The sequence below is a fragment of the Varanus komodoensis genome, unplaced genomic scaffold, assembly GCF_004798865.1.
Source record: "Varanus komodoensis strain SLA01 unplaced genomic scaffold, ASM479886v1 scaffold1, whole genome shotgun sequence".
Classification (NCBI taxonomy): Eukaryota; Metazoa; Chordata; class Lepidosauria; order Squamata; family Varanidae; genus Varanus; species Varanus komodoensis.
The window spans coordinates 132,391,024-132,417,591 of NW_025335268.1; the positions used below are offsets into that span (position 1 = coordinate 132,391,024).

The following is a 26,568-nucleotide window of genomic DNA, read 5'->3' on the forward strand; positions in this document are numbered from 1 at the left end:
GAAAAGGAAAAAAAATACAAAGCAACTGAGGGTACAATCCTATGTATATTTAGATAGGAAAAAAAAAAAACAAATTGCCAAATTGTTTTTGCTTGTCTACATGGCATTTAGTCCCTGGGAAACTATGCATGAGAAATGGTTTCCTGAGAAGAGCTCTGGACATTGGTTGTGTGGGAGCAAAGATGACTAGGGAGACTGGAGAACTTACTGGTGACAGCTTAATGGCTACTTGTTGAAGTTAATAGAGATGGAGCTGGTGAAAACTGTTCGATGGTTTGGCATTTCTAATGTTGGAGGGTGGCTTTATGGTTTTGATAACATACTGTTATTCTTATTAGATGTGAAAGTATTTATTTGCATTGTGTTCACAAGCTGTAATATATAGAATAATACAATAATAGAATCAGAGAACAGTAGAATTGGAAGGGGGCCAATAAGGCCAGCCCCCTGCTCAGCGGAAGACTACAAGTTAAAGCATTTCTAACACATGCTTGCTCAGCTGCATCTTGAATATGTTGTTTGGCTTTTTATATAAGGCTGTTGTTAAATTTATATATTTGTTTACATTGCAAGAAGCCCCTAAAGGAGACTTGTTATCCAAAATGCTGGGCAAGCACAGAAGAAAATAGGCACTTTTGTGGAACAGCCTTCTGTTTTTCATATCAAAACTTCCCTGACAGGTAGGTCAACACTGAACAAATCCTCAAAAACAATTTGGAATGTCTGCTGAATTTTGCTGGTTTCCCTGAACAGGTTTTGGATTACATGTGAAATTTACATGGTTGGAAGATCTGTAGCACATGGTACAGGATTAGATATTTTTTAGATTTTTATTTTAAACACTTTAAAACATATCATTTGAAGGACAGCCTGTTATATCATACAATAAGTGGGCTGATTGTGGGACACAGAAGCATCCTTCATCTTGTTCATGCACCTAGAACTTAAGTTGGGTTAGTGTAATGCCTATTTTGGTTACATGGGTGTCATGGCTACCCACTGGCTAGTATTTATGGCAACACCTGTAGTAAGTGGTGCACAACTTCTTTCCCATGGTCCTACAAATATTGTAATTTTAAACAATATTTACACTTATTTTTACCTGTTTTTAGCTTTTGCTGTTTACCATTCTGGAACCTGCCTGGAAATGGAGCAGTATACAAAGAGGCAGTATTTACTTCCTAACTTATTGCTGCCATGCTATGTATGTTTACTTAAATTTAAGTCCTAGTTTATTTAGTTGGACACACTCCAAATTACAGGCATGACCTCAGAAGTCCACTACATTACTTTTTCCAGACTACTCACAGCCTATTAAAATGTGAGGATAAGCCCTGACAAAAATCCCTGGACAACAGTCTTGTGAAAACATTGAGAGCCAATTTCCTCTACTTCCTCACTAGCATTCCTCCCTCTGTACTTGTGTATTCTAGTGCAAGAGCATACTGCTATCCTGAAGTTTAAAACAAAAGAGTGTCAAGCCTAAGCAGTTCCTGTTTGGCACAACTACTTCTCTTGCAATAAGGGTACCTTCCCATCTATCGAATTACAGGAGATAATAGGATGCATTCAATGTTACATGGTCACTTATGTAACAGGACTTTTTTCTTTCCCTCCCTCATTCTGCTTCCCTATGCACACCCCAAAAGTATGCTCAGGTGTATATCCAACCCTCCAGAGCCAAATGAGGGGGAGTGTAGGAGCTGAAGTAGGAGAGGAGGTGTGTTCCACGAGGTTGTCCTTTCAGTGGTGAACTGACACTGTTGGGCTTTTGATGCTGACTTCACAATAATGCTACTTTGTGGCCCTAAAAATCCTAGGAAGCTCTATCAACCACTTCTGCCCCCCAAAAAACAACCCAAAACACCTTGCTTTAACACTTTTTCCTTTGGAATTCACTTTTTTCCATACTAAAACAGTGATTCATCTTTACACTTGGATTCTATTGTGAACTCAACATTTTTTAAGAAGTCTTGTAATATTTACTCCAATGTTTCAAGTTATAATGGGTACAACTCAGCTTCACTAAAATCTATGAGAGCCTTGTTATTAAGTTAAATGGGGTGTGACTTAAACACATAATTTTGTGAGAATCTGTTTTAAAAGCAAACAATCTAACCAGTATCTTTCATTCCAATTACTGAGAGAAAATGTCTGAAAATATGACCCACCTCACATCTAGCTTGGCAAAGCTATGATAACAAAAAGACATTAAAAAAACAAAGAACCACAATTCATGTGTTAAATCTCTTTAGAACATGTTCATTCAGAAGATCGTTGGAACAAATCCTCACTACTCACAAAATAGGATTTGTAGAAAATGGGTCTGATATAGGCACACCATGCTAACTGGCAAACGATTTGGAGCCAGGGACAGTGTATTTTTTCCAGCAAAACTCTATGAAATGTATTGGCATTGATGTGGCAGCTTATTGCACATAATGGATTTGCACTGAATGTAAGAGAGTTCACAAACTCAATAGTAATTCCAAGATTTAAATGATTTACAGCATATTCCAGCCAAAGGTAAGCACTTTTCAGTCCAATTGTTTCTACTGGGGCAGATAAGCACATGCTTGATGGGACTTGAGCATTTAGATCATATTTCTATAGCCTCAGGTGGCCTGTAATTATTTTGATGCAATGAAGGGAGTGACACTCCTGCCCTATAGACATACACAACTATGGTTGCACTACTCTTTCTAGTCATGGTCTTTTAAGAAAGCAAGTCTGGAGGTGATTACAAGCTTGATCAGACAGTTCCTTCAGGACCTTGGACAGTTCCCAAGGCACAGACAACTTGTTATGATGAGTCCCTGGCATTAGCCAAGTTCTTTTAGATGAACTGGCCTGACTACATTTCTCCAGCCCAGCTTTCTTGCCTGATGCCTGACATTCTGACATTTCCAATTAGCCCTGGCTGGACACTTTGACTGAAGTGGTGAGCAGGCTGTGTAAAGGCAAGGATGCTGGCCCTTCAATGGTATGCAGCTGAGTAGCAGCAGTCTTTGTGGGTTGGAGTGGGATCCCAGATTTCTGGCTTGGCAGACTTCTGTTCATGACTGTGTGTCAGGGGCTCAATCTGGTATTTCTGTAGTCTGTGCTGCTGGCCATTCTGACACAGTAAGTTCCTCTCTTTGTCTGTCAGCATCCAAATTGCTGTTGACAGTTTAGGTTATCATACAAGGGATGGAGAAAGTGAACAGAGTGACAATTTTTCTTTCTCTTTCTTTACAAGAATCGAGGTTCATCCCATGAAGCTCACTGGTGGGAGATTCAGAACATGTAAAAGGAAGTACTTCTTCACATAGCACATAGTTCATTTATGGAAACAACTTCCAGGAGACATAGTGACGGCCACCAACTAGGGCAGCTTTGGCTGTTGCACTCATGTTCTACTCACAGGACTACTTCTGTGGGCAGGCTACTCTCTGAACTGAATGCTGGAGTAGATAGACATTTGGTTTATCCAGCATGGCTTTTTTATGTTTTTAGGACTGGGAAGACCCTGGTTCTATTCCTCACATGGCCATGAAGCTCAGTAATGCTCAGCCTAATATACCTCAAAGCATTGTTGCAAGGATAAAATAGAGAGGCAAAGGATCCTGTAACAATCACCTTTTCAAGCAAGCATGCACGCGCGCACACGCACACACACGTGTGCATGAGCGCACACACACAAGCTGTATTGTTTACTTACACATTAGTAAGAGGATAACAGACAGAACTATTGCAAATATCATTATGCTTGCAAGTGCACTTGTGCAGGCAGACACACATACTCAAATACATTTAGTAATACAAAGCATTCTGATAGTTATGGAGTAGCATCTATGGGCAGAAAATTTGGGTAGTACCCAATGTTAGTCTTTTCTACATAAAGTAAATCATTAAAAGGAATGGGACTGAAGTCTCACAGAAGACTATCACTAGATGCTACCCTTTGTATCAAATGGCCCTGATACAACAGCTGTTATAACACATAGAACAACTGTGGTCCTGGCTGAGAATATGTGCCTCATTGCAATGCAGATGGAGAGCTACGTTTAAATGCATATCCCTATTTGCAATTTAAGCAGAAGGCTGAATATATAGACGTATCTATCTTGCTGGATCAGTGTAACTTTTTCCCTCTTTTCACTTTTGCCATTCTTACATAAAAATAAGGTTGCCTTTTGGGGGGAAAATCTCCACAACAATGTATACATGTAATTAAGAATTAATAAAACAGGTATGCTCAACATCCGTGAACTAGTTACAAATAAAGCTAACATTCTTTAATTCATTTTTTAAAAATTGAATTTATCCTCACCGAAAAAGGTATCCAGCTAAACTGTATAAAGATTCTGCACATTGAAGGGAAAGCCACCACATTTAAAATTATCCGGTTTGGAGAGAAAGGCAAATATGATCACTTACCACTATTATTTAGCTGAGTGGAATATAGAGCTATTGTCCATTGGCTGCCTGACTTATGAATATAGATAGCATTGTGCATCGTGCACTGAAATATTCAATAGCTACATAAAGCTAACTGCACAGAGTCTTGGAGTTGCAGTAATACAAATGTCTCAATGCAATCACATTTTAAAGGCTGCATATATGGAAGAATTACCTCAAGCAAACAGCAATGAAAGGCAGTCAAAGACAAGGGCATAAAAAGCTCCTCCACCAGCAGGGAACAGAGTCTCATCTTCGTAGTAATAACTCTCACACCTAATCCCTTTTGTTCATCAATGTATTTTCTTGTTCTCTTTTCACCCAAATCTCCAGAGATAGGTGCCACTTGTCATGGGTGCTTATCATTCCTCTTATCATCCCTGCTTTGCTGAAGTCCACCAGATGCTAATCTTGGGCATATTGTGGGAAAAACCCAAGAGGCTCATGTGCGGGGTGGGGAGGGGGGGGAGAAGCAAAAACTTAATGGGCAAATTTTCAGTCATCACCCATCACAGGTGAGGCAGCCAATGGACAAGTGTCCTTCAGATATTTTCAACTATCAGCCCTAGCCAGAATGGCCAAAGTAATGGATGGTGGCAATTGTAGTCCAAAATGCCTCAAGGTCAGCAGACTGGGGAAGCACCTTTCACTATGCTTAGATGGACATGGGATTTGCTGTTTGCAACTATTTGGATTATTATTACAAAAGAGTGAGAGTAAAAGGTTTTGTTTTTGTTTTTTACAGTAGGAAATAGACCATACTGTGCCTGATCCAAATTACTGGTGTTTGTCATGGGAAAGATACATTTTTCCAACTGACACAACACAATTGTTCTGTTAAATTCTCTTTGAAAACTGGCCAGTTTCCAAGCATCGTATCATTGTTTATTTCATGGCATGCAAATGCATATTTCATGGCAAAATGTCCAAGAAATGAGGTAACTTCTCAGTTTAACAAAATATTTACTAATGTCTGGAAAACAGCCTGGTTGAATGGATTTCAAGGAAATACGGGTGAATCCTAGCTGAAAAGGATTTCACTGGCCCCTAAACTCTGTGACTGCAAAATAAATCCAGATTTGTTTAAAATGACATGCATAGATTAGTCAGCTTTGCATAATTTACTGTTAATTACAGCATTTTGGTTTTAGCAAAAATGGGGTGGTTCTTCTTTTTCTTTTTTGGCAATGATGAGGGTGGAAGGTGGTAGGATGCCATATGTGGGATTAAGCATGCACAATTTTAACTGGGTGTAATTTGAAAGGTAGGCAAATGTCTTCAGGGATTATTGAGATAATGTATGTGAAATTCAATAGACAATTAAAATATTTTATATGAATACAGTAGGTACAATTATAATCATTACTTTTAATGCCATCAATGTGCTATAAGGTAAGCATGGGATGACAGATCCTTGCCCTGAGGTGCTAACATTCTGCATTTATGTGCTGGTGATAGACTACTGTACTTACATTTCCTGCATCAGCTAAGGGAATGAAACTCCTGAATCAGCATCTTGAGTCAGTGCTGGGCTTGATGAGGGCTAAATTGAAATGTAGCCCTGATAAGATTTGTTTGTTTGTTTGTTTAAGATCCTGTTTTTCTTCTAAGAAAAGTCAGCTTATAACAGATAAATTTCAGATGTGATCAAAATAGTGACACCAATATATGAAGAATACAGTTACTTACGCAACAACAGAATAAACACAGTACTTGAATCCACTAGTCCTGCTTTCAAGCTAAAAGCCTGCTTGAATAGAATGACTTGGCCTTCTGGCAGGCAGAGAACAGAAAGGAAGACAAGCTAGCCTCTTTCAGTGAGGGATTTCCACAGCCTGTGAGAAGGTCTGCTTACATGTTGCCACAAAGTCTGATGGCTTGGTACCAAAAGGGCTTTTCCAAAGATCTTACCATGTGAGATTCAGTTCAAGGAGATGGTTTTGAAATTGTTCTGAATAGAAGGGCAAGATGACAGTCATGGTTGAAAAGGATGCATTGTGCTGAGGTTTACTTTCAGTACAGGATGAGTTGCCATCGATGTGGAAAGGAGACCATAGCTTTGCTTGATAAAAATATTAGTAAGAATATGTTCTCCATTAAAAGCAAGGCTATAACAATGCACTCCAGTCACTCCAGGAAGGAAGGAGTAAGAAAGCAAAGCAAAGCAAAGCAAAACAAAGCAAAAATCTGTGGTAAAAAATGAAGCATTCAATAGAATTGTAAGTTAAGTTTAAAAAAACAGGCACACTGAATATAGAAAAGGAACTCTGCTGGTCTTATCAGTGGTCACAACTTATACTACAGGTATATCCAATAGGCAATCATAACATGTGAGATATATTACTTCAAAAAACAAGTGGACTGTGCTATTTAGGGTATAATAATATTTGCCCAGACATAAAATGTTGTGCCTTGAGAACATGGGGAATACTGTACCCATTGAGCAGAAAGGGTAGTGTCAATGATGCTGTCTGAGTAAAGAGCAGCAACTGAATGCAAGCCTGAATTCATTGTCAAAAAACACCCTAAATGTTGTATGGGAAGGTCTGTGTTAAAGTCATGTGAAAGGTGGACCTGTGGAAAGATTTTAGGAGTCTGGAAGGAAGAGACAGCAGTTCTATACAGAAGAATCCTAAGTGGAGTGGGAGGAGGACCCATTCTGCCTCAAAGCAATTATGGATTTACCTCTTCTCTACCTTCTCTTGTCTCTTGGTGGATTTTTTAAAAATCTCTTTACCGCCAATTAAAGAACAAAACAGTGGAACATAACTATGTCAACACCAGACTGGTGTAGTTGAGGAACACAGTTCTAGGGTCCTTTCCACTCAGTTTGGAGTGAGTGGATCCAAAACTAGTTTTGCTTTGACTCTAGAGTAAGCTGTTTGGGGACTTGTCAGCAGGAGAAGCACCTCCATCATATCCTGTCCTCCAACAGTTAGTGCATTTGAGGGGTAGGATTGCTCAACCAATATTCCTTTTAAATTTTCAGGTGAGCTGAATACAAGCTAAATGTGTATAATTGAAACATTGGTTGATGGTTAGCTGTTTTAACTGCTTGAATAAGGAATGACTAGGGAAAGGAACTATGTTGAAAAACCACATTGAGATGATTGGACAATGGAAAGAATGTGACTTACTATGCATAGCTAAACTTGCTTATTTACTTAAAGATGGAGGGAAAGCTAATAAATGTAGGTTGAAATTTGAAAACTGGAACAAACTTTTTAATTATTTAAATAGATATCATCAGATTGACCATGTGATGTTATTCATAGTTTGAACATTTATTGTATGCATTCAAGGATAATAAAATGGTATTAAAAAGCAGTAAATAAATGAATGATATTTAGTAACATAACAGAACTGATTACATCGTTACAATTATACTTAGCATTTTCTGTTGCTTTCAAAATTATTAATAATATTAATTTGAGAAATCTTTTAAAAGTGCTTTTATTCAAAAGCTTTAAAGAACATTTAAGAACATAACAATCTGGAGGACAATCTTGTACTTATCTGGAGTGACTGAGCTAGGCAGAAAGACTAGATGACTTATCTAATTAGAAATGCATATTCATTCCCACTAAAATATAAACATCTAGCATCATGCTGTGGCAGTTCTACTCAACCCGATGCTCTTCAGATGTTTGGGACATCAGTTTCCATCAGTCCCAGACATGTTCAATGGTTAGGAATGCTAGGAATTGTGTTCTGAAACTTTTCGAAGATACTGGGTTTGGGGAAGATTGAGCTATGACATCAGTTAATGCTAACAAGGAGGAAAAGTAACCAGGGAAGCTATATATGCAGTCTTTGTTCTTTTCTTGGATGTCCCTGTGACCCTAACCATAGCATATGATCATGTGCTTTTGTAGCATGGGTCTGAGTTATTCCAGCAATCCCATTTTTCTTATGGTAGCACTTATAAATGGCATGATGACAAAATTATACATATACTTCTCTATGCCTGACAGCACTCTAGCCTTCATTTATTCTCAATCACACAAACACTGTCCTCCATTGACAAGCTGGATGAAGGGTACTTTACTGATTTATTAGCCATAATAAGATACACCACTTCTTGGCATGAAAGCAAGATTGATTTCTCTCCCATGAGCCATGCAATCTACCCCAGTCATTCCATTTGCCCTGCTGTGACTTAGCAGGGGACATGACCCCAACACGAGGAATGCAAAGCATGTAGGAATCAGTATGGTGCTGGTTAGAAGGAATGATGAGGATGAAAGTAAAATGTATGCCTTAATGGAAGACTAAGTGAAACATAATCTGCAGAACTTAACCAACAATAGTGTGCTTACCAACTATAATGTGCTTTCATTCAATAAATTATTTGTAGAGCATTGAATAGAGGGAAACGCTGCTACCTAGTCACCCAGATGCTTGTCCCTGATGAACATCAGCTTTAAATTCAGATTTCCCTTCATTACCTAGAGCTGTAACTAGAACAAAGCATATCCCAGCAGAATACTACAAGCTGTACTCTAACAATGGGATTCTTTATTCCAAATAAAGTCCATCACATTGCACTTTAGGCAAGGGTATATCTAACAAGAGGATATGGTTAGAAAGCACTGGAGCTAACAGAATGTCATTTGAAACTCAGATACAGCAGGATTAAATTAGTTAGGCTCAGATTGTGCCCAGTCCTTTAAATATTTGTTCCCATGACTCATGCTTGCAAAAGTGCAACTTTTAAAGCTGACCTTTACTGGTGTGATACAGTCAACTCAGCTTTTAGTAAAGTAAAGCATTATTCTCCAGACAGAGAGACATTATACCTCTAAACACATAAATGGCAACACATTTTCTTTCTTTTTTTTAATCTCTCGGCAATTTGCCATTGGTAAATAAAACAAATGGCATACTTGAATCCAAGGGTTGGCATTAGATATGTTCCCCTATCCAAAACATCATATTGAAGAATTAATCAGATGGCAGCTGTGCATCAATAAGCCTATATACAATATATTTACAGACTCCTTCTAGCTGAAGTAAGAGGCAAACGTGATTTACACATTGGCATGCTTATTTTGTGAAACAGCAAAAAACATGTACAGGATTCATTGCTTTTTACTTTTTTTTTTTTTTTTTTTGCTGTCCCATCCAACACTGTCTATTATTTATTGGACATTCTAACTGACTTGTCTCAGTCATCTTTGTAGTAAGCTTTTGCATGTTTGTGTGTAACCTCCACTCCTGATAAACTTGTGTTTTCTCTTCTCACTTCCTTGTGCAATGAAATTTCGCATCCAGCTACTGTTCCTAGAAAAATTAGCATGAGTTATGGATTACCTACTCTCTCAGCAAGGAACAGAAGCAGTAATAAACTGGCTGGCCGCTCTTCTAACTTCTGCTGCAATGAGAAGCCCTTCTTGCACACATATTTGAAGTTTGAAATGCCTTACCAATTTCATTTCTGGAGTGAAGAGGCTTCTTTCAATTCAAGCTTCATCACTACTCTTTGCAGCCATTGTAATGGGGACTAGACAATGCACAAAATCCTTCAGTCAGAGAATCAATGAGAAGTCAAGAAATTGAAAAACTTTCATCCACTACTTCAGGAGAAACTTGGCAAAGAGTCTCCACTAACTGGTGAAACAGGTAAGGGGCACATTTCACACTAATCCACTTTGGCAATAAGCCATGGAGGGTGGGTTGTTGAGCAAACAACACACAGTGAATCCAATAGATGGGTCTTCATGGATTGTTGGTCCTTCCCCCAGGGGGCAACATGTGTTGACCAAGTTGTTTTCTCCCTCCCTGCCATAATAATGAGCTATTTTCAGCGCACCCAAGTCTTTTCTCCTTCTTTTGGAATGGAAGTTTATGAAAGCTGATTTTGTATCCAGCTTTTGTGCTCCCCAGCTTGTCAGCCACCAGCAGCCCCTTCCAAGTCCCTCAGTAGTACCCTGGAGAGGCTTCAGCAACATGCTCATCTTGCAAAATTAAAGTAAAAAAAAGCACCTTTTTTAAAAAGCAGCCACACATTTTTCATTTTGACTAGTGCAGGCACCTGAAGGTCAGGGCAAAATCTGGGGGAGCAGGTCCCTGCAACAGCTATGAACCCTAGATAGGACCCAGAAGAGGTCCTAAATTATCTCCCCACCTGCTTTAGCTTTCCTTGACTGAAGAAAAAAGACAAAAGAAATAAAGGATGTGAGGGATCTTTGCACTGGAAAGGGATTTTTTTTGGGGGGGGGGTTACATTTATTTACAGCCACTTGTCTGATCAAATAACACACATTAAAAATCCCTTTTAAAGGGACACGGAGTAAGTCATGTTTCTATAAATTCTCTCTAAGTAGCATGCACAAGTTTATGCATCCAGCCACCAATAATTCTCCCCACCATGGAAATTAAATGAGACAGTATCAGATACATGAAGGCAGGTGAAGAATACTTACACCAGGTGAGTTCATAACCTTGAAAAAATAACTTGCTGAATTAGAGCAGCATTCCTACACAATACTATGAATCAAAGAAAATGTCCAAGTCCACTACTGGTTTATGGATGTGCTTGCACTGGAAGCAGCAGTGGTGTGACTGGACTTTTCCTCCCCACCCACCCCATAGCAGAACTGCTCAATCTCAGTCTAAGAGAAATTATTTAGGGCTTTGACTTTCTGAATGGAAGTTAAGAGAATTTCTGAATGGAAGTTAAGAGAACAGGTTCAGTACAGAAACAGAAAAAAGGAAAAAGAAATCCAAGCCTCAAGCTAAGAGTTTTCCCCCCACAAAATAGAAGAATGTCGGATGTGTCTTAACTAAAAGAAACAAACAAACATAAGTGCATCTGTCCCTATCTACCAAAACAACTTTCTCATGATTACTTCTCTATGATAAAGTCTCATCTCTGAAAACCAAGCCTTCTTAGACTTGCTTACAGTTGCAGGGCTTTTAGAAGTTTGGTACTATTTCACCTACTCAGCAGCTGATGCAAATCTATTGGTCTGTTAGAAGGATTTTTTTCCTTTTAAAAAATAGATTCACCAGGAGTACTATTTGCTAGAAAACTTAAGTGACTTAAAGATCTTAAATCTCAGTAAAATTCCCTTGGGACTTAAATAAGTGCCTACCATCACTTTTGAAATGAAGAGTTCGCCACTTTTACACATTTATGCCATGTATAAAACTCAGCTGAAACTGCTTTAGTTAAAGTGTGCATGTGGAGCCATGCCAAGAGAATTTGATAACAAATCTTTCTCTCTGTGTGTGTGTGTGCGCGCGCGTGCATGCATGTATGCATGCATGCATATTTGTGTGTTTATAGAGAGTGAGTGAAAGAGAGAAGTTGAAAAAGAGAGGTCCTTGATGGAAGAAAACCTTAAAAATGTGATGAATCACATAGAAAACACCACAATGTACTGTTCCAAACAGTGCAATAAATCTTCCATCCCTTGCCAGACACTTCACCTCCTCCACCTCTTTCATTGTTTCAGGGTAGCCAAATCTCCTCCTGGAATTTGACATGGATAAAATTTGGCCCAATCCCCTGAGGATCCAGTATTCACTAGGCTTGTCACAAAAATAAAGCTCCCCCATAGGCTGGTTGTAAACTGTAAATAAACGGCTAACACTGGCCTTGCCCAGTATCCAAAAGCCCAGCTCGCTTGGCCCTCTGGGGCTCATAAAACAACAAAACAAACAGCAGGCTCAGTAGCAGGAGTCTGGGAAGTGAGCCAATCTCATTACAGGGGAAGCAGCATTAAGCTCTTACTCCTTTAGCACAGACAAGCCCTCCTCCTTTCCAAAAGGCAGTTATAGCTGTGACTGGCTGGGTACTGGAAGAAATGGGGAAATGGCTTTTGGTACAAAGGAGACAGCACTGTGCAGCAGCTCTCTAAACATGCACACATGCAGAAAGATCTTGCCATTTGAGGCAGAGGGGAGGCATTTCTAGGTGTCCAGAAGGGTCAGGCTTGAATCACAAAGGCAGTGTTTCAGTTTGGAAAGTCAGCCTGGACTGACTTTGCACAACTTGTTTTTCCATCTGAAACAGTTTTCCTTAGCTTGATGGAAAGCATTAGGTGCTCCAGTGCCAGGAAGCTAAACACGTTCAATCTGATTTTACACAATACGTGAGCTGTTGAAAACAAAGGTTTGTAGTCATCTGAAATGGAGAAATGATCAAGGTCTTCCTGCACAGTTGGAATGGGGGTGGTGCCATATGATCCAGTACTCATCAGGGGCCCACAGGCTTTGTCTGGCTTTGCTAATCAGCCCAAATACATCCTGTGCCATCCATCTTCCTTAAGAGAGAAAGGCAAGGCTGTTGTCTAAGATGACACACAGAATTTTGCAGATTCTCAGAGTGGCTACACATCCCAGCATAACTGTGTGGACAATCCCCTGCATTAATCTGCACTCTAAGCTGGGGATGGAATGAAAGTTGCCCAGCTCAGCCCTGGTGGTACTCTCAGAGGCTGTGGCTATGAAAATGAGCCCTTCTGAATCAATCCATCTCCGAGTGAGGGTGGCCCTTATGCCAATCACACTCTATCAAAACTGATTATTTATCAGGTACCTTTCATGAATTGCACCTTTAACCTAATATATACCTATTTAAAACCTCAAATCAATAAACAAGAAACACAGGAGTATAGCCATAACAGCAAATTCAAGACCTAGAATTAAAAATACATCAAGCATCATGAACTTCCCAACAAACTTCTCATTCAAAACAAGGGAACCAAGCCTCTCTAGTGGTGGGATGTAGAATAGGGCATATACTGATGACCAGAAATTAGATCAGGTTCACAATGGAGGAGTCAGATATCTTGGCCCCAAACTGGTTAGAACTGTGCAGGTGAAAACCACTTTCCTGAATTGTGTCTGGAAACAAACCAAAAGCCAATGGAGCTGATCCAGGATCCATGCAATGTGATCTCTAAAGTGCACTTCTGACAAAAGTCTAGCCGCTATATTTTGCACTCGCTGTCTCTCTGAATGCATTTAAAGTTCACTGTCCTGAGCCAAACCCTTTCTTCTTTGCCTTCAGGTTCCAAAACCAAGACAATCTTTTATAGTAGAGATCTGTATTGGCACTTCACAGCTACCAAGCCAAGTAACTCAAGTAGCCTTGTATTTAGCTGAAAAGATAAGCCTTTGCTGATGTAATGGGAGTTGAACCCAAACTGGAAATGTCTCCCCAGTCTCAATACCTTAGTAACATTGAGACTCCACCTTCAGGATAGCTCCTGTTGTTGGAGAGACAGCTGGTGAAATCTACACAAGCCATCTAACTGGGTAGCTTGTCTCTCCTGATGCCTCATCATAGAATAGAGGACAGGGTCAAGCATATGATCTCTCTCCATCTCTTCCAAAACATACCTTCTCTTATGGTCAGTCTGGAAAGCTGCAGGAAGCAACCTTGATGGAGCTTCAAAGGCTTCTGGCTCCTTCAGATTCTCCTGTTCCTGCCCCCCTCTTACATCATCTTCTCTTCTTCAGAATATGATGTATGCCACTGAAAAGCCAGCTAAGAGTGAGTGCCTGCTCCACTCACTACATCCAGGCTCACATCTAGTACATTAATCCAAATGAAAGGTGATTCATGTATGGACCATGGTAACTAGATCCTCCTGCTTAATCAAAGAGTGTAGTTGGCACAGCTGAGGCTGGCAAAGGCACTCCTGTCCTCATATTCTAAGCTGTCCAGAGATTATTGGTATAGGACGGGATAAAAATATCCTAAATAAATAACTACTGCTATTCAGTCTTCCAGGTCAAATTGATATATTTCTGGTATCTTGGCATGGACATACCTGATAACAAATGGGTTAGGGAGAAAGGGGTAAGTCAAACCCAGAGAGTACACAAGCTGGGCAAACAACTGTGCAACTGCTTCTAAAACCAGTTTCTCCCAACTTTTTGAGCCTTATATGAACCATATATTCATTTATTTATGGATCTGCTTACCATCTGATGTACACAACCTGGACTCTCTTCATGGCATCACATTTTCCTGTCTTCATACGCACACCTCCACCCACCCACACACACACACTTGAGCTTGGGGGTAGAGTGGATTCAGCAGATTTAATATGTAACCTGTACAAAGAAATCTCTCCAGTTAGTGCAAAGTCATGGAGTCCTTTGTAACACGGAGGTCCACAGAAAAAAAGAAACTGACTAGACCCAAGGATTTCACAGGACTTGGCTAATCAGCCAATAGGAAATAGCACATCACCAACAGAATGCAATGTTTTCAGTGATGAATCCTCAGAGGATAGGCAGATAAATTTAGAAAATGATACACTCAGAGTCAGCATCCTGAATCCTTTCCAGCAGGAAAATCCCCACAGGACAAAAAGGGAAAGGAAAAATCCATTCAACTGGAGACTACTGTTAATAGCTATGAGGTGGCACTTTGTAGCAATCAGGATTCCAGGCGTTCAGCCCCCATTGGCTCAGATTGGTAATCAAACTGGTTACCCTGAAAATTGCGTTTAGATTTTACAATGCACTCCTCTGCCATAATGTTTTAAGACAGGCAGGTGATTGTGTTACTGGTCCTGTTTGCTGCATTCAGGAAACTGAGGCAAAGCTCTTCAAATCAACTGAATAATGCAGTGCAGGGTTACTGCTTTCAATAGCAGGTTTGTGACATATCCATTGTTAACAGACTGCCTTCCTACACCCCTGTGTAAACCAAATTCCAGAGAACAGCATTTCCTGAAAGCATTTTACATTTTCCTAAATTGCTACTGGCAACCCTGCAGGGAACAATTTTTTCACTAAAGAATAACCCATGTCCTAGGAAGGAGGAGTAAGAACTGAAGTAGGCATAGCCCTAAGATTAGAAGCACATACACATCATTAATATCAATAGAAACATACAGTGCGGTAATAAGATATGCACAGCCAAACGCTCTTATAAAGTGGGGCTTGGGATTTAGGGAGTTGGTGGAGGGGAGTTAATTAGTTGGTTTTAGCAAATAATGCCAAAATCACTTTGTCCAATTTTCATTTATTTTCCCCAGGTAGTTTCTTCCCCATTGTTTTCTCCTCTAGAATACATAATATAATACAAACATTTAAAAAACAGCATTCATTCAATTGCTGTCACTTCTCCCCCAAGGTAAAGTAAGAAATCCTGAAAATTGTAATTTATAGAGGTGTTGAGAGAATTCTCCACTTGATCACCAAACTATAGCAAGTTTTTGTGCAGAAAAGCTATGAAATGTAACACTTCAGCTACTGGGCACCATAGAAATGTACACAGAGAGCTCCAGCTATTCGGAAGTACAGGAATGTAACAAAGAACCAGGTATGGATATTTCTGAAAAATCTCACCTTCTTTAAGTGACACACTTGTACCATACCCTTACAAGCTCTCCCAAGGTGCTGTTTCTTCACTTCACTCAGCCATGCTTAAAATGAAACTACTAAGGGCAGCTTAAGTCCTAACTTAAATATATGTAGCCCTGCCCCAGAAATTGTATATGTATGTATCTATGGGAACCTAGGATACTGTTGTATGCGGTTCAGTCCTTAGTCCATGTAGGTCAGTACTGTCTTCACCAGCCTTTCCTAACCTGGTACCTTTGGGAAGTTCTGAACTATAACTCCCAACAGTTTCAGCCAGCATGGCCAGTTGTCAAGGATGCTAGGAATTGTATCTAGACTCCCTGGGGGGAGGCTAGATACATCTACCATTTGGGGGAGGGCTGATTTACATTTCCTGACAGCAGCACTGCAATGTTTTAGGAGCAAGTCTTTCCCAACCCTACCTGGAGATGTCAGGGAGTGAACATTAGATGGCCCCTTGGCTCCACCAAATGCAACTCATCTGTGGTGCTGCTCAGCCTGTTCTACTGCCTACGTAGGTTATGTTTAGTGGCAGTGGCCTCATTAACCTCATTAATACCCTCATTAACTGACCTGTGCTGTGTCCTACTAGCCCAGTGGAAACCAGCTGTCACTCAGAGCATGTGCTCTACCACTGAACTATGGCCCTTTCCATGTATATATGCATTACAGGGTTGTATCTGGTCCTTCATAAAAATATTTCCAGGATGACTTAGAGTGAAAATGAAACACACACAAAAGCAATAGCACAGAATAAAGCAGCAGATGTAATCGTTGCATGAAAACAATCTTATCTAGCACTGAATGTTAAAAAGGGTTGATGAGATATGACCACATTGTCCAGTTCCAGCTAGCAGCCTAGGGCAGTTAGAAGGTCATCTAAACCAGCCTCCCCCTCAATGCTGGATCTGCAATGTTAGGGGTGCAACTGCAGCATCTTGGGCTGATGACTATTCAGTCTGTGTTTAACTAGTTCTTTGAAAAGGGAGTCCACCACCAGTGGTCTTTTCCATTGTCAAACATATCTTCAGGATGCTTCTCCCAATGTTCGACCAATATCTGATTCCTGCAATTCCATCCATTGGCTATAAAACAAGTTTGACCCTTCAGTTACTTGGAGGCCACTATGCTCTCTCCTCTTAAACATATCTTCTCCAGGCTGAACATCCCCAGTGTTCCGACAATGTCCCTCTTAGACATGTTTTCCCAGTTCTCTCACTCTCCTAGTTTCCATCTTAAAAACACTCCAGTTTGTCAATGCTCCAAATGTGGCCCTCAGAACCAACCACTGTGTTCCAGATGATACCTGACCAGCACAGAAGAAACTGAAGCATCACATGTCATAATCTGGATGCTATGTTTCTATTAATGTAGCCAAAAATACCATTTATTTAACATTGCACTGCTGGCTCGTGTAGAGTTTCTGATGAACTAAGACAACTCATTCCTGTATGTACAACTGTGCATGTACTAAGGTCTCTGGTACCAGATTCCTGCCAGGTCTCTTACATTCTAAACTTGCACATGGGGTGAGTTGATGAACTCATGGCAATCTTCCAAGGGAGACCAATGCACAACACATTGCAATGTAGAAGTTATCAGAACATGGTTAACTGGCTACATAGCCTCTGTCCAGGAGGAATACTTATCTTTCCTCAAACCCAAGATACTCCAGGAGTTAGGGAAAATGGGACAATGATGGAGCTGATTGCTGATGATTGAGAAAATCCAAGTAGGCGCAATAATGTCTGATGTCAGAGGTAGCTGTTTTTAAAAGCATCCCTTGCTTGAGGCAAGATACAGCTGCATTTCTGAGTGACACTCTTAGCCTATAGTCTCCCCACCCAGCAATAAATATAATAAACAGCTACTGACCTGCAAGGACATGCTTCAGTAGCTGTTTATTCACTGCCCACTTCCATGCTTAGTCTAAGCATCAGAAATGGGAAGCAAAGAGAAAAAATGCCTTTCCCCACCAAAAAACAGGCTACTTTCTCTGTTCCCCTGGTAATAAAAGGGGGTCTTGGAGCAACAACTGTTTTTCATAGCAATTAGATGAAAATTTGCAGCTTTCCAACATTTAGCTCCTTTTCAATGCTGAGAAAATATACATTTATTTTTAATAGTGTTTACTGTGCTTGCTAACTGCCCTGTGAAATATAATCTACACAGGGTGGTATATGGAATGAAACAAAATAGTCAACCAAATAGAAGCACTAACTGCCAATCATTTACTTTCCTCAGGCTCCCATGGACTCAGCATGCATGGCAGATTCAACAGATCTGAAATGATTTCTTTGTGTGGCACACATGCCCAAAGGATGGTGGTGGCTGGTACAACTGGAGTGGAGGGTCATTGATTAGCAGGGGCCCCATAACTTCGTGGACAACTTTGGCAGAACAGCAGTGGATGGAAGACGGTCTAGAACAGCCATAGTTCCGCTAGGTGCTGCTTTTACAGCCATCTTGTACTTTTCCTGTTACCACAAGATACCTGTTGGCAATATCTGCACCACCTCTAACAATATGAGAACAGGAGGCTGCCTTACACCACACCTGACTGCCAGCAGTCATGTCTGTGGAAATGCCAGGAGCTCTGTGGAAATGCACAGCATCAGTTGTGTCTGCACAGCGACCTCGATTGCTTACTGACAGTGGCCTCTTACTACCCTCATCTCAACAGCTGCCCTTGCTAAAAGCACACAGGCCTTTCAGCCTAATGGCTATATTGCTGTCCCAGCTTGCACTTGAAAGCCCCATCCACTGACAATAACTGATGGATTAATTAGTAGCAAGGAAACAGACTAGCTTCCATCCATCCATGCATTTTAGAGATATAGGCAGCATCTTCACATTGTAACCTTGCGACTTTACAAGTTTCTTTTTCTGCAGACAGAGTTAGGGGATATAAAAACTGCAACCTGGGAGTGACTCAAGGCCCTTAGCAAAACTGCCAGCAAAATATCCTGAAACTAGTCTTTCATGATATAAGTCAGTCCTTGGTGCATCATAGGTGATTTTGACATATGCATTCTCATTATCCAGTTTATTTCCCATAACCATATACCGTATTTACAGAGGGAGGGATTAGCTTTGTCCTGCTGCATAGCGGCCCCCTCAAAATGCCCACCCTTATAGCAATTTGGCTTTTTAAAGGCCTCATTGGCAGCTAAGGGTGCGTTCTTAAAGCCTGACTGATTTCCATTTATTATTATTAATTTTTTTTGGCAGAAGAATTACCATCCCTTCCCAGCAAAGACACACTTCCCAAATGCCCTTCCCAAGTGCAGCAGTTGCTCTTTTACAAACCTCAGCTGGCAGTATTTTTGAAAGCCTGAATGCAATGCTGGGGTGTAGGGAGAGCAGAGATAATCACAATGTTGAGTAGAGATAAGAGATTATTTCCTTCCCAGGGCAAAGAGGAAGAAATTGGCAGACCAGAATGGGGAGCTCTGCAGGCTGTATCTGGTCCATGAGCTTGAGGTTCTCCATGCCTGGTATACATAACATTGCAAATGCTGCTATCATTTGCTTTAACAAAGACTGCAATGAGGATAAGGCAGAATATGTGGGTAAAGCTAAAACCATTAGCTTCGACTGGAATACACTTTACTAATCCTCTGTGCTGACTCTTTCATCCCAATCACTCTTGCTGCATGGCCAATATTTTTTAGTGAACTTGTTCAAGCAACAAGGTCAGATCAGGCATACGTGATACAGAATATGAATACAAACACCATCAACAATAAACAACTTACAAATGCCAAGAAAGACTGGTTTCATTATATATCTGGGATAAGCTCACCAGATATTGAATTTAAAATTCCAGCAAAGGATTGCTGGTCTCTTGCATAAAAGAAACATGTCCTTTATGCTATTCTGTGAATGCAGGAAAGCAGACCAACATGTATAGATCTAGTCTGCATCAGACATGCAGCAGTTTAAAAAGCTTCCACTATATAAATGCCATCAGGGATTAAAGCAACCCAGAAAGAGCATTCCTTTAGTAATCCTACATAATTAATAGGACACAATTCTGCTTGGTATATTAAATAGGCAGTGTGCAAGCACAAGCTGCTTGCTTTAAGTGCCTTTAAAGCAAGGTCTTCCCCAGCCAGCACTGCAGCAACAGAGACACACATGGATGCCGCCCACTATTTAATGAGTGTAGCTTTTGAAATAGGTTATCCCAGAGTATAGTGTAGATGGAGGCATAGTGCTCCAGATGAATGGAAACATAATTTGAAATGGGTCAGGACAAGGGCTCACTGCTTATACAACTACTGGTAGTCAGAGTCCGTACTAAGTGCCTTACTGGAAGCACTGGAGACTGATAGCAATAAATCTGTCTCACTTCCAAGGCTATGCAGGGATATTTGGATACTTGGAAGTCAGCCCCGCAAAGTTCACCAGAATTCATTCTTAGATTAGTGTGTACAGTATTGTAGCATAAATGGAGGGAGCAAAGCTTGCTTCTGAGTAATCGTGCAAAGGATTGCCCTGTACTGCCCTGCCTCGCTGTGTTGTTTCAGATTGCTCCCATGTATGGCTTGTCTAAAATGTCAACCTATCACAGGTGACATGGTGCATGCATATTTTGCAGAGCTTATTTTAATACCTTTTAGGGCTTCTTCACATTTGGATATATTAGGTGGTGAGAATGTGAGCAGAACCTAGGCTGACTTGTGCTTGTGCTGCCATGAGATCATGAGAATGTTGTACCATGACTATAGCTGGAAGCCAAATATCTCAGCTGCTTAACCTCTTGGTTTCTGTTTGCAAAACTGTGAAAGACTTGTACGTAAAACTTGTCAAAGAGACATGAGAAAAATGGCTCAAATCCTACATAATTCCTTCTTGCAGTGGCAGAGCTTAGTGCTTCTAATGATTCTATAGATACATATGCAGCAATATAATCTCACAGCAAATGCATGCTATTCTAGGGCATCCTTTCCCAAAAAAGTACATTCCAGATGTTTGGAATTCAGTTTCGTCAGCTACAGCCAGCATGACCATTAGAAATTCTGGGAGTTGCAGTCTTAAACCTCTGGAGGCCACCAATTTGCAGAAGGTTGCCTTAAGGTATGCCTTTACTCACATTAGGAATTTCAGAATTCCTTTTAACACTACTTTCCATTCTGAGCAGATCCTTCCCCAAACTGATGTCTCCCAGATGTGTTAGACTACAATTATCATCATCCTCAGTAAGCACTGCCAATACCATGCTGGCTATTGATGGACATTGTAATTCTGGGAATGAGAAGTACAATTGAGAGCATCTGCTGGTTGGAGAAGGCTCATCTTAGAGAATGGCAAAAGCCCAATTTTCAGAAAAGTATGGTTTTCTGTAAAGTTTCACATGACTTCCTATATCGATTGAATTCTTTGTTTTTAAACAGACATATGATGATCTAGTAAAGTTATATAATATTCTGGCACTTCAAAGACAGGTGCTTAGTTGTGGGTAGGATTTTATCATACACTTTCTGTATTGGTAATGACATTTGCATAGATGGGTTTTTATCTAAGCTTCCTTGAATAAGTTAATAGGAAAAATGGGATTAAAATATTTAAATAAATACAATCTATAATTTAAAAATATAGTGAATCTTGACAAGTGCATTAATATATCATTTGAAAATACTGCATATTTTGCTGAGCATGGAGATGATTAATTGAACATAGTATTTGTAACTATTAAGTATTCAGTGAATTCAGTGTGACCAGGATGTGTAGGCTGTTCCTTCATACTGAATAATGGGCATGTACTTAATATAAACTGGGGATCTTTTGAGATTTAAATGCAGCACCCAAAAGAAATGAAGTCAGTTGAGAAATAAATATTATGGAATATGCCAAATATTTTTACTGGCTGGTCCGCAGCTCTAGAATCTCCTTTCTCTTGGGGTTCACCAAATGTCAGTCTTGAACATCTTACAGAACTAGAGATGGCCACCAACTTGGGTGGCTTTAAAAGAGAATTAGACTAAGTCACAAAGGCTATAAAGCACTGTCATTATGATGGCTTGATATTGCCTCCTGTGTCTGTATAGCTATGCCAATTGCTTGGGAACAGGAATGGGAGGATGCTGTTGCATTCATATTCTACTTGAAGGCTTCTCACAGGGAGCTGGTTAGTCCTGGTGTGAAAAGAATGTTAGATGAGAAAGACATTTGGTCTGATCCACCAGGGGCCTTATGCTCTAACACCTTTGTACCTTGGCAAATCTTTTAGCAGATGAGGCAATGTTTATTTCTGTTGCTTAGTTTTCTGGTTAGTCTCTCTGTCTCTCTCTCACTTTGATACATGGAAATGTAGATGTAATTAAAATGCATTATAACTAATCAATGTAAATTAATTAGTTAATTAAACTACCTTCTAGTACACCTATGTGATGTCCATAAGTGGGTTAGATAAAGAGCAAACTAGGGATATCACAGAAATCTCCAACTGATTCAAAGTTGCTCAGATTTCTATAAATTCAGCTTGTGGATTTTGCAGTGGACTTGCATTTTCTGAATCAAATGGCTGCTGTGAATTTGTGGATTGATTAAAAAAACTTGGGGGGAAAGTTTAAACAAGAGTGCTTTTGCAAACAAATGGAGTGTTCCTACCAAAAAAAAAAAAAAAAAAATCCAATTCTGACAAAGATCACATGACAGAGAGGAAGGTGTCACACAGATGACATGGATCTAACAAAATCTGTGCATCCTTAGATGTGACACTGTGCAAATAAATAGTAGTAGTCATTTTAAGGCTCTTGGAATAGGAGCCATTCCTATTGCGGTTCCAAATCACCATATTCTAAATATAGGAACATAGTAAGCCTGATCCCAAGCGCAAGTCGGGCCTGCTCATATAAGGTCCAGCATGTGGGTGTTCAATCTTTACTCGAACACCCTCACTTCTGGGGCCTCCACCACCTCCCATGGATTCCTCTTCCATATCCTAGGGATCCTAACCATCAGCAGTGCTTTTTTTGTAAAAAAAAAAAAAAAAAAAAAAAGTGCCAGAACTCATGTCTTGGAGTTATACTTTTACACTAAAAAAGATTTTCAATTCACCAACTTTTTTGAAATAAAGAACTTATTTACCTTTTGCACATAGCCAGGCACTCTACACACACATAAATATAATGGTTGCCGCCGGCAGTAAGCACTCAGCGCACGGCCACGCACACCAATCCCAAGCCGAGCAGTGTCCCAAGCCGAACAGCGCCCTCACAATTAGCACAGACACACAAGCAGCCCACAGGCACTATTTTAATGATTTTTGCTGCTGGCCTGCTATGCCTGACAGGCGATTCAAAATCACTTCGTAAAATCCATTGGAAAAATACGTCAAGAAAAGGTGCCGGAACGCTGTTCCGGTGCGTTCTATGACAAAAAAAGCCCTGACCATCAGGAAGTACTTCCTGACATCCAACCTAAGACCTGGTTCCTTTAGCTTTGCCCCACTGGACAGTGTCCTTCACTCCACCACAGGAGAGTACAGGTCACGACCCTCCAGCATGTGACACCCCTTCACATACCAATATACCACTATAAGATCTCTGAAAGACTGTCGGTGTTCACTGGAAGGAAAGAAATGGGGTGTATGTTTGGGGTGGGGGTGTATAAGGAAGAGTCTTCTGCATTGCTGATCCCAGGCTCTGGAACTCCCTGCCAAAGAGGCTTGGTTGATCCTTCTTTGTTGTCCTTCCATGGATAAACAAAGGCATTTTTATTCAGGCAGAATTTCTGCATGTAAACCAGATTGATGGAGGTTGTTTTAACCTGGTTGGGTTCCATTTCTTTTAACATAATGAAAAAACTATTAAAAGCACAACATCTGTGTTCAAATTGATTATGTTTTAATTGAGATTCTGCCATTATTTCTGTTTTACACTTGTTAGAGCATGTTTTTTTACCAGAAAGTTAGAGTATACAATATATTTAATAGGTAAATAAATGACTGAACACCATTGACATCTAATGTAGCTTTCGGTCTTACTATGAATAAAAGGAAAGGAAAAGTCCAACTTCATCATAGATTCACAGCTTCTATAAAACAAGGCCTTTGTTTAAGGGCAAAAGAATGTGGAATATTTCTTTGCCTTGGGCAAGTAGTCCTGCTTTTGTGATGCAAACAGGAAGGAATGTTATCTAATGAGGTCAGTCAATCACACAAATGCCCATAAGAAGGGTGGAAGGTGAGGAACAAGTCTAGAGCAGGAAAGCTAAGTTTACTCCAGGCTATGGCTACCCAAAAGGCTATTCGGAGTAGTTAACCCATTCATTGCTTTTAAGGACTGTAAGAGAAGATGGGGCCTATACCAGAACTTTTACTTGCCAAGCAGCAAAACTTTTATCAAAAATTTGTTCACAGTTTTTGGTAAACATGTATAGATGATATTCTGGAAGAGATTAATGATCAATTCTCAGTATGGCTACAAATAAAAGAATTAACATCAACAATTGAACAATACATTAATTTTGGCAGTGACACTAGTAGAAGTCTATCCAAGTGTGATTTTAATACTGAAGACCTTGAAACTTCATGTGTTTCCATACGGTGCCTTATTCTTTTTGGTGTAAATTCAAGCTAACCAATTTAGTGCACGGATTTATACTACTTACCAGAGTTCTTCCTACCTTTACTTTTGCAGCTTCCTAGATTTCTAGTTATGGCAAACATTAGTAGTATGCCTAGAAGGCATCCTGAGCAAAGTCTTGACCTTTCCTTTCCTTTCCTTTCCTTTCCTGGATATTTCTTTATACTCAATGGGTTGATTTACATTATTATTGTCAGCCAAATGAGCTATAGTGGCTTGTTTATGCTGCAACAAGAACCAGGCACAAATGGGATAACCACTCATCTGGCTGCATCATGTTGTATGATCCAAATCTGGGTGGCATGGCTTGTTTGAGGGTGAAACGATCCTCAAATAGTGCCACAACAGCTCATTGGTTGACCAGGCAGCCAAACTGCAGGACCTGCATTTACACTGCACCATTCCTGGCAGACATGCGACCCAGCGCTATACATGTTTAGGCTATCGGAGATCAGAACCATTGACAACATCTTCCTAACAGTTTCTGAAGTGGGAGTCACCTTGACATGATGCTTACTACTGTTTTTCAAAGCCCCACATTTTGTTGTTTTGAAGGCCCAGTAAGAACTTTTCCGGGAACACTGACATCAGGAACATAAGTAAGAAAGGTGCAGGTTCAAGTGACCACTTTTATAAATGATGCATACTAATTTGGCAAGATCTTTGATCACAATAATTTTTGTGCATGTTCTTTTAACTGCAAGTTAGCTGTAAGAACAAAATCCTAAATCCATGTACTTTAGTACTGTTATTACACAAAATCCAAAAGGTTGCATGCTTTTGTGATCTTTGAGTTGGGTTAACAAAGGTACTATATATATTTTAGAAGTTTAGAATTTATGTTCCAAAGAAAACCTGACTTCCAAGTTTTCCATAAATAGCCAGTGAGAGAAGACAGAACATGCACAGTATTTTTTTCCATTCAAATTCAAAGGCCAGGTATTCTAACACCACTTGACTGCCCTAAAACAGAAAAATTACCTGATTATCTGTCATTTTGCATTGCCAGAAGTGAGTCACATACCACCTTAGTACCAGACCTGATATCAGGATTTCCTTAAGTGACCAGATATTTAGGCATTAAAATATTAACTTTAAAAATGCTTAAAAATGTAACCCTGAAAATTTTTCTCAGAAAAGTTCTGTATCTGGTTATTTGCTTAAAACACAATCCACAATCATTATCTTGTCCAACCTCAGGCCAGAAATGATGATCATCAAAAGTTTCTTGAGAACACCTGGGAATTTCAAGAGACATGTAGACAGAGCCCACATCTAATATTAATAGCTTTATGTTCATTGCTCAGTTCTATCATATGCTAACAGTCAATACATAAGAGTTCTCCTACCTCACTCCAAGTGAAGCCATTTCTTGAATATCTACTTGATTCCCATGCATTCAATAAAGAATCACATTAACATAGAGATGTATCATCAAAGAGAGAGGGAGAGAACTGTCTAAACACTGCAGAAACAGAAGCTAAGCCCAAAAACAAATGCAACATGCATATAGAACTCAGCTGAACTCAGCTCTTAGAGCTACAACACGGAATTGTGGAACAAAGTGCCTACTAAGCAGCTGATGCAGTCTCAGGTATTTTGAATTGTATCTCTGCAGGAAGATGTTAAAATCTATTTCTTTTCTTTTTGAAACAGCATGAATACCACAATAATTTAAGTGTGCAGTTCTTATATGTCCCCGTTTTCAATATTTCTCCTCAGTTTTCTTTTTTAATCTCTCGTGTCTGAAATTGTTGGGGCTTGTCTTTTGATAGCAATCAACAGCACATATAAATTGTATTTATCTGCTTGATTGCTTCAACTGTATCCCTTCTTTATTTTCTTCCTGTTACAGACTTGTGAAACCAACAATACACAGAGAAAAGGTGTGGCATCAGGCTCCCTGGAGCTAAAAAGTCAGACTCACCTTTTTCAGCTTGCCACTCTTCGTGCCCACAAACACAACACTGTAGCCATTGTAGACATATGAAGTAACAGAAGTCATCCGATCACGGCTGGATGTGTAAAGGGTTACCCCTTCTACCGGTATGGAGCCTCCCAAAGGCTGGTTAATGTCCAATCCACAGAAATTATCATCTATTGGAACTGGCTGAAAGGAAGAAGGCATATAGGTGAGCACAAGAGAAGAAAGATGGCAAAAGTTGGCAGTTTGAGCCTTGCCAAACAATCTCTGGCAGTATCT

General features: G+C 40.0%; 1 protein-coding gene across 5 annotated transcripts in view; it reads right to left on the reverse strand.

The window, feature by feature from the left end:
- Positions 1 to 26,568, reverse strand: part of PLXNA2 (plexin A2) — a 451,621-nt gene that overhangs the window by 369,538 nt on the left and 55,515 nt on the right. For all 5 annotated transcript variants that reach the window (XM_044446913.1, XM_044446912.1, XM_044446919.1 and 2 more), the window contains one exon: positions 26,293 to 26,475. In XM_044446913.1, the coding sequence (XP_044302848.1) occupies positions 26,293 to 26,475 (183 nt within the window). The remainder of the gene's footprint in view (positions 1 to 26,292; positions 26,476 to 26,568) is intronic.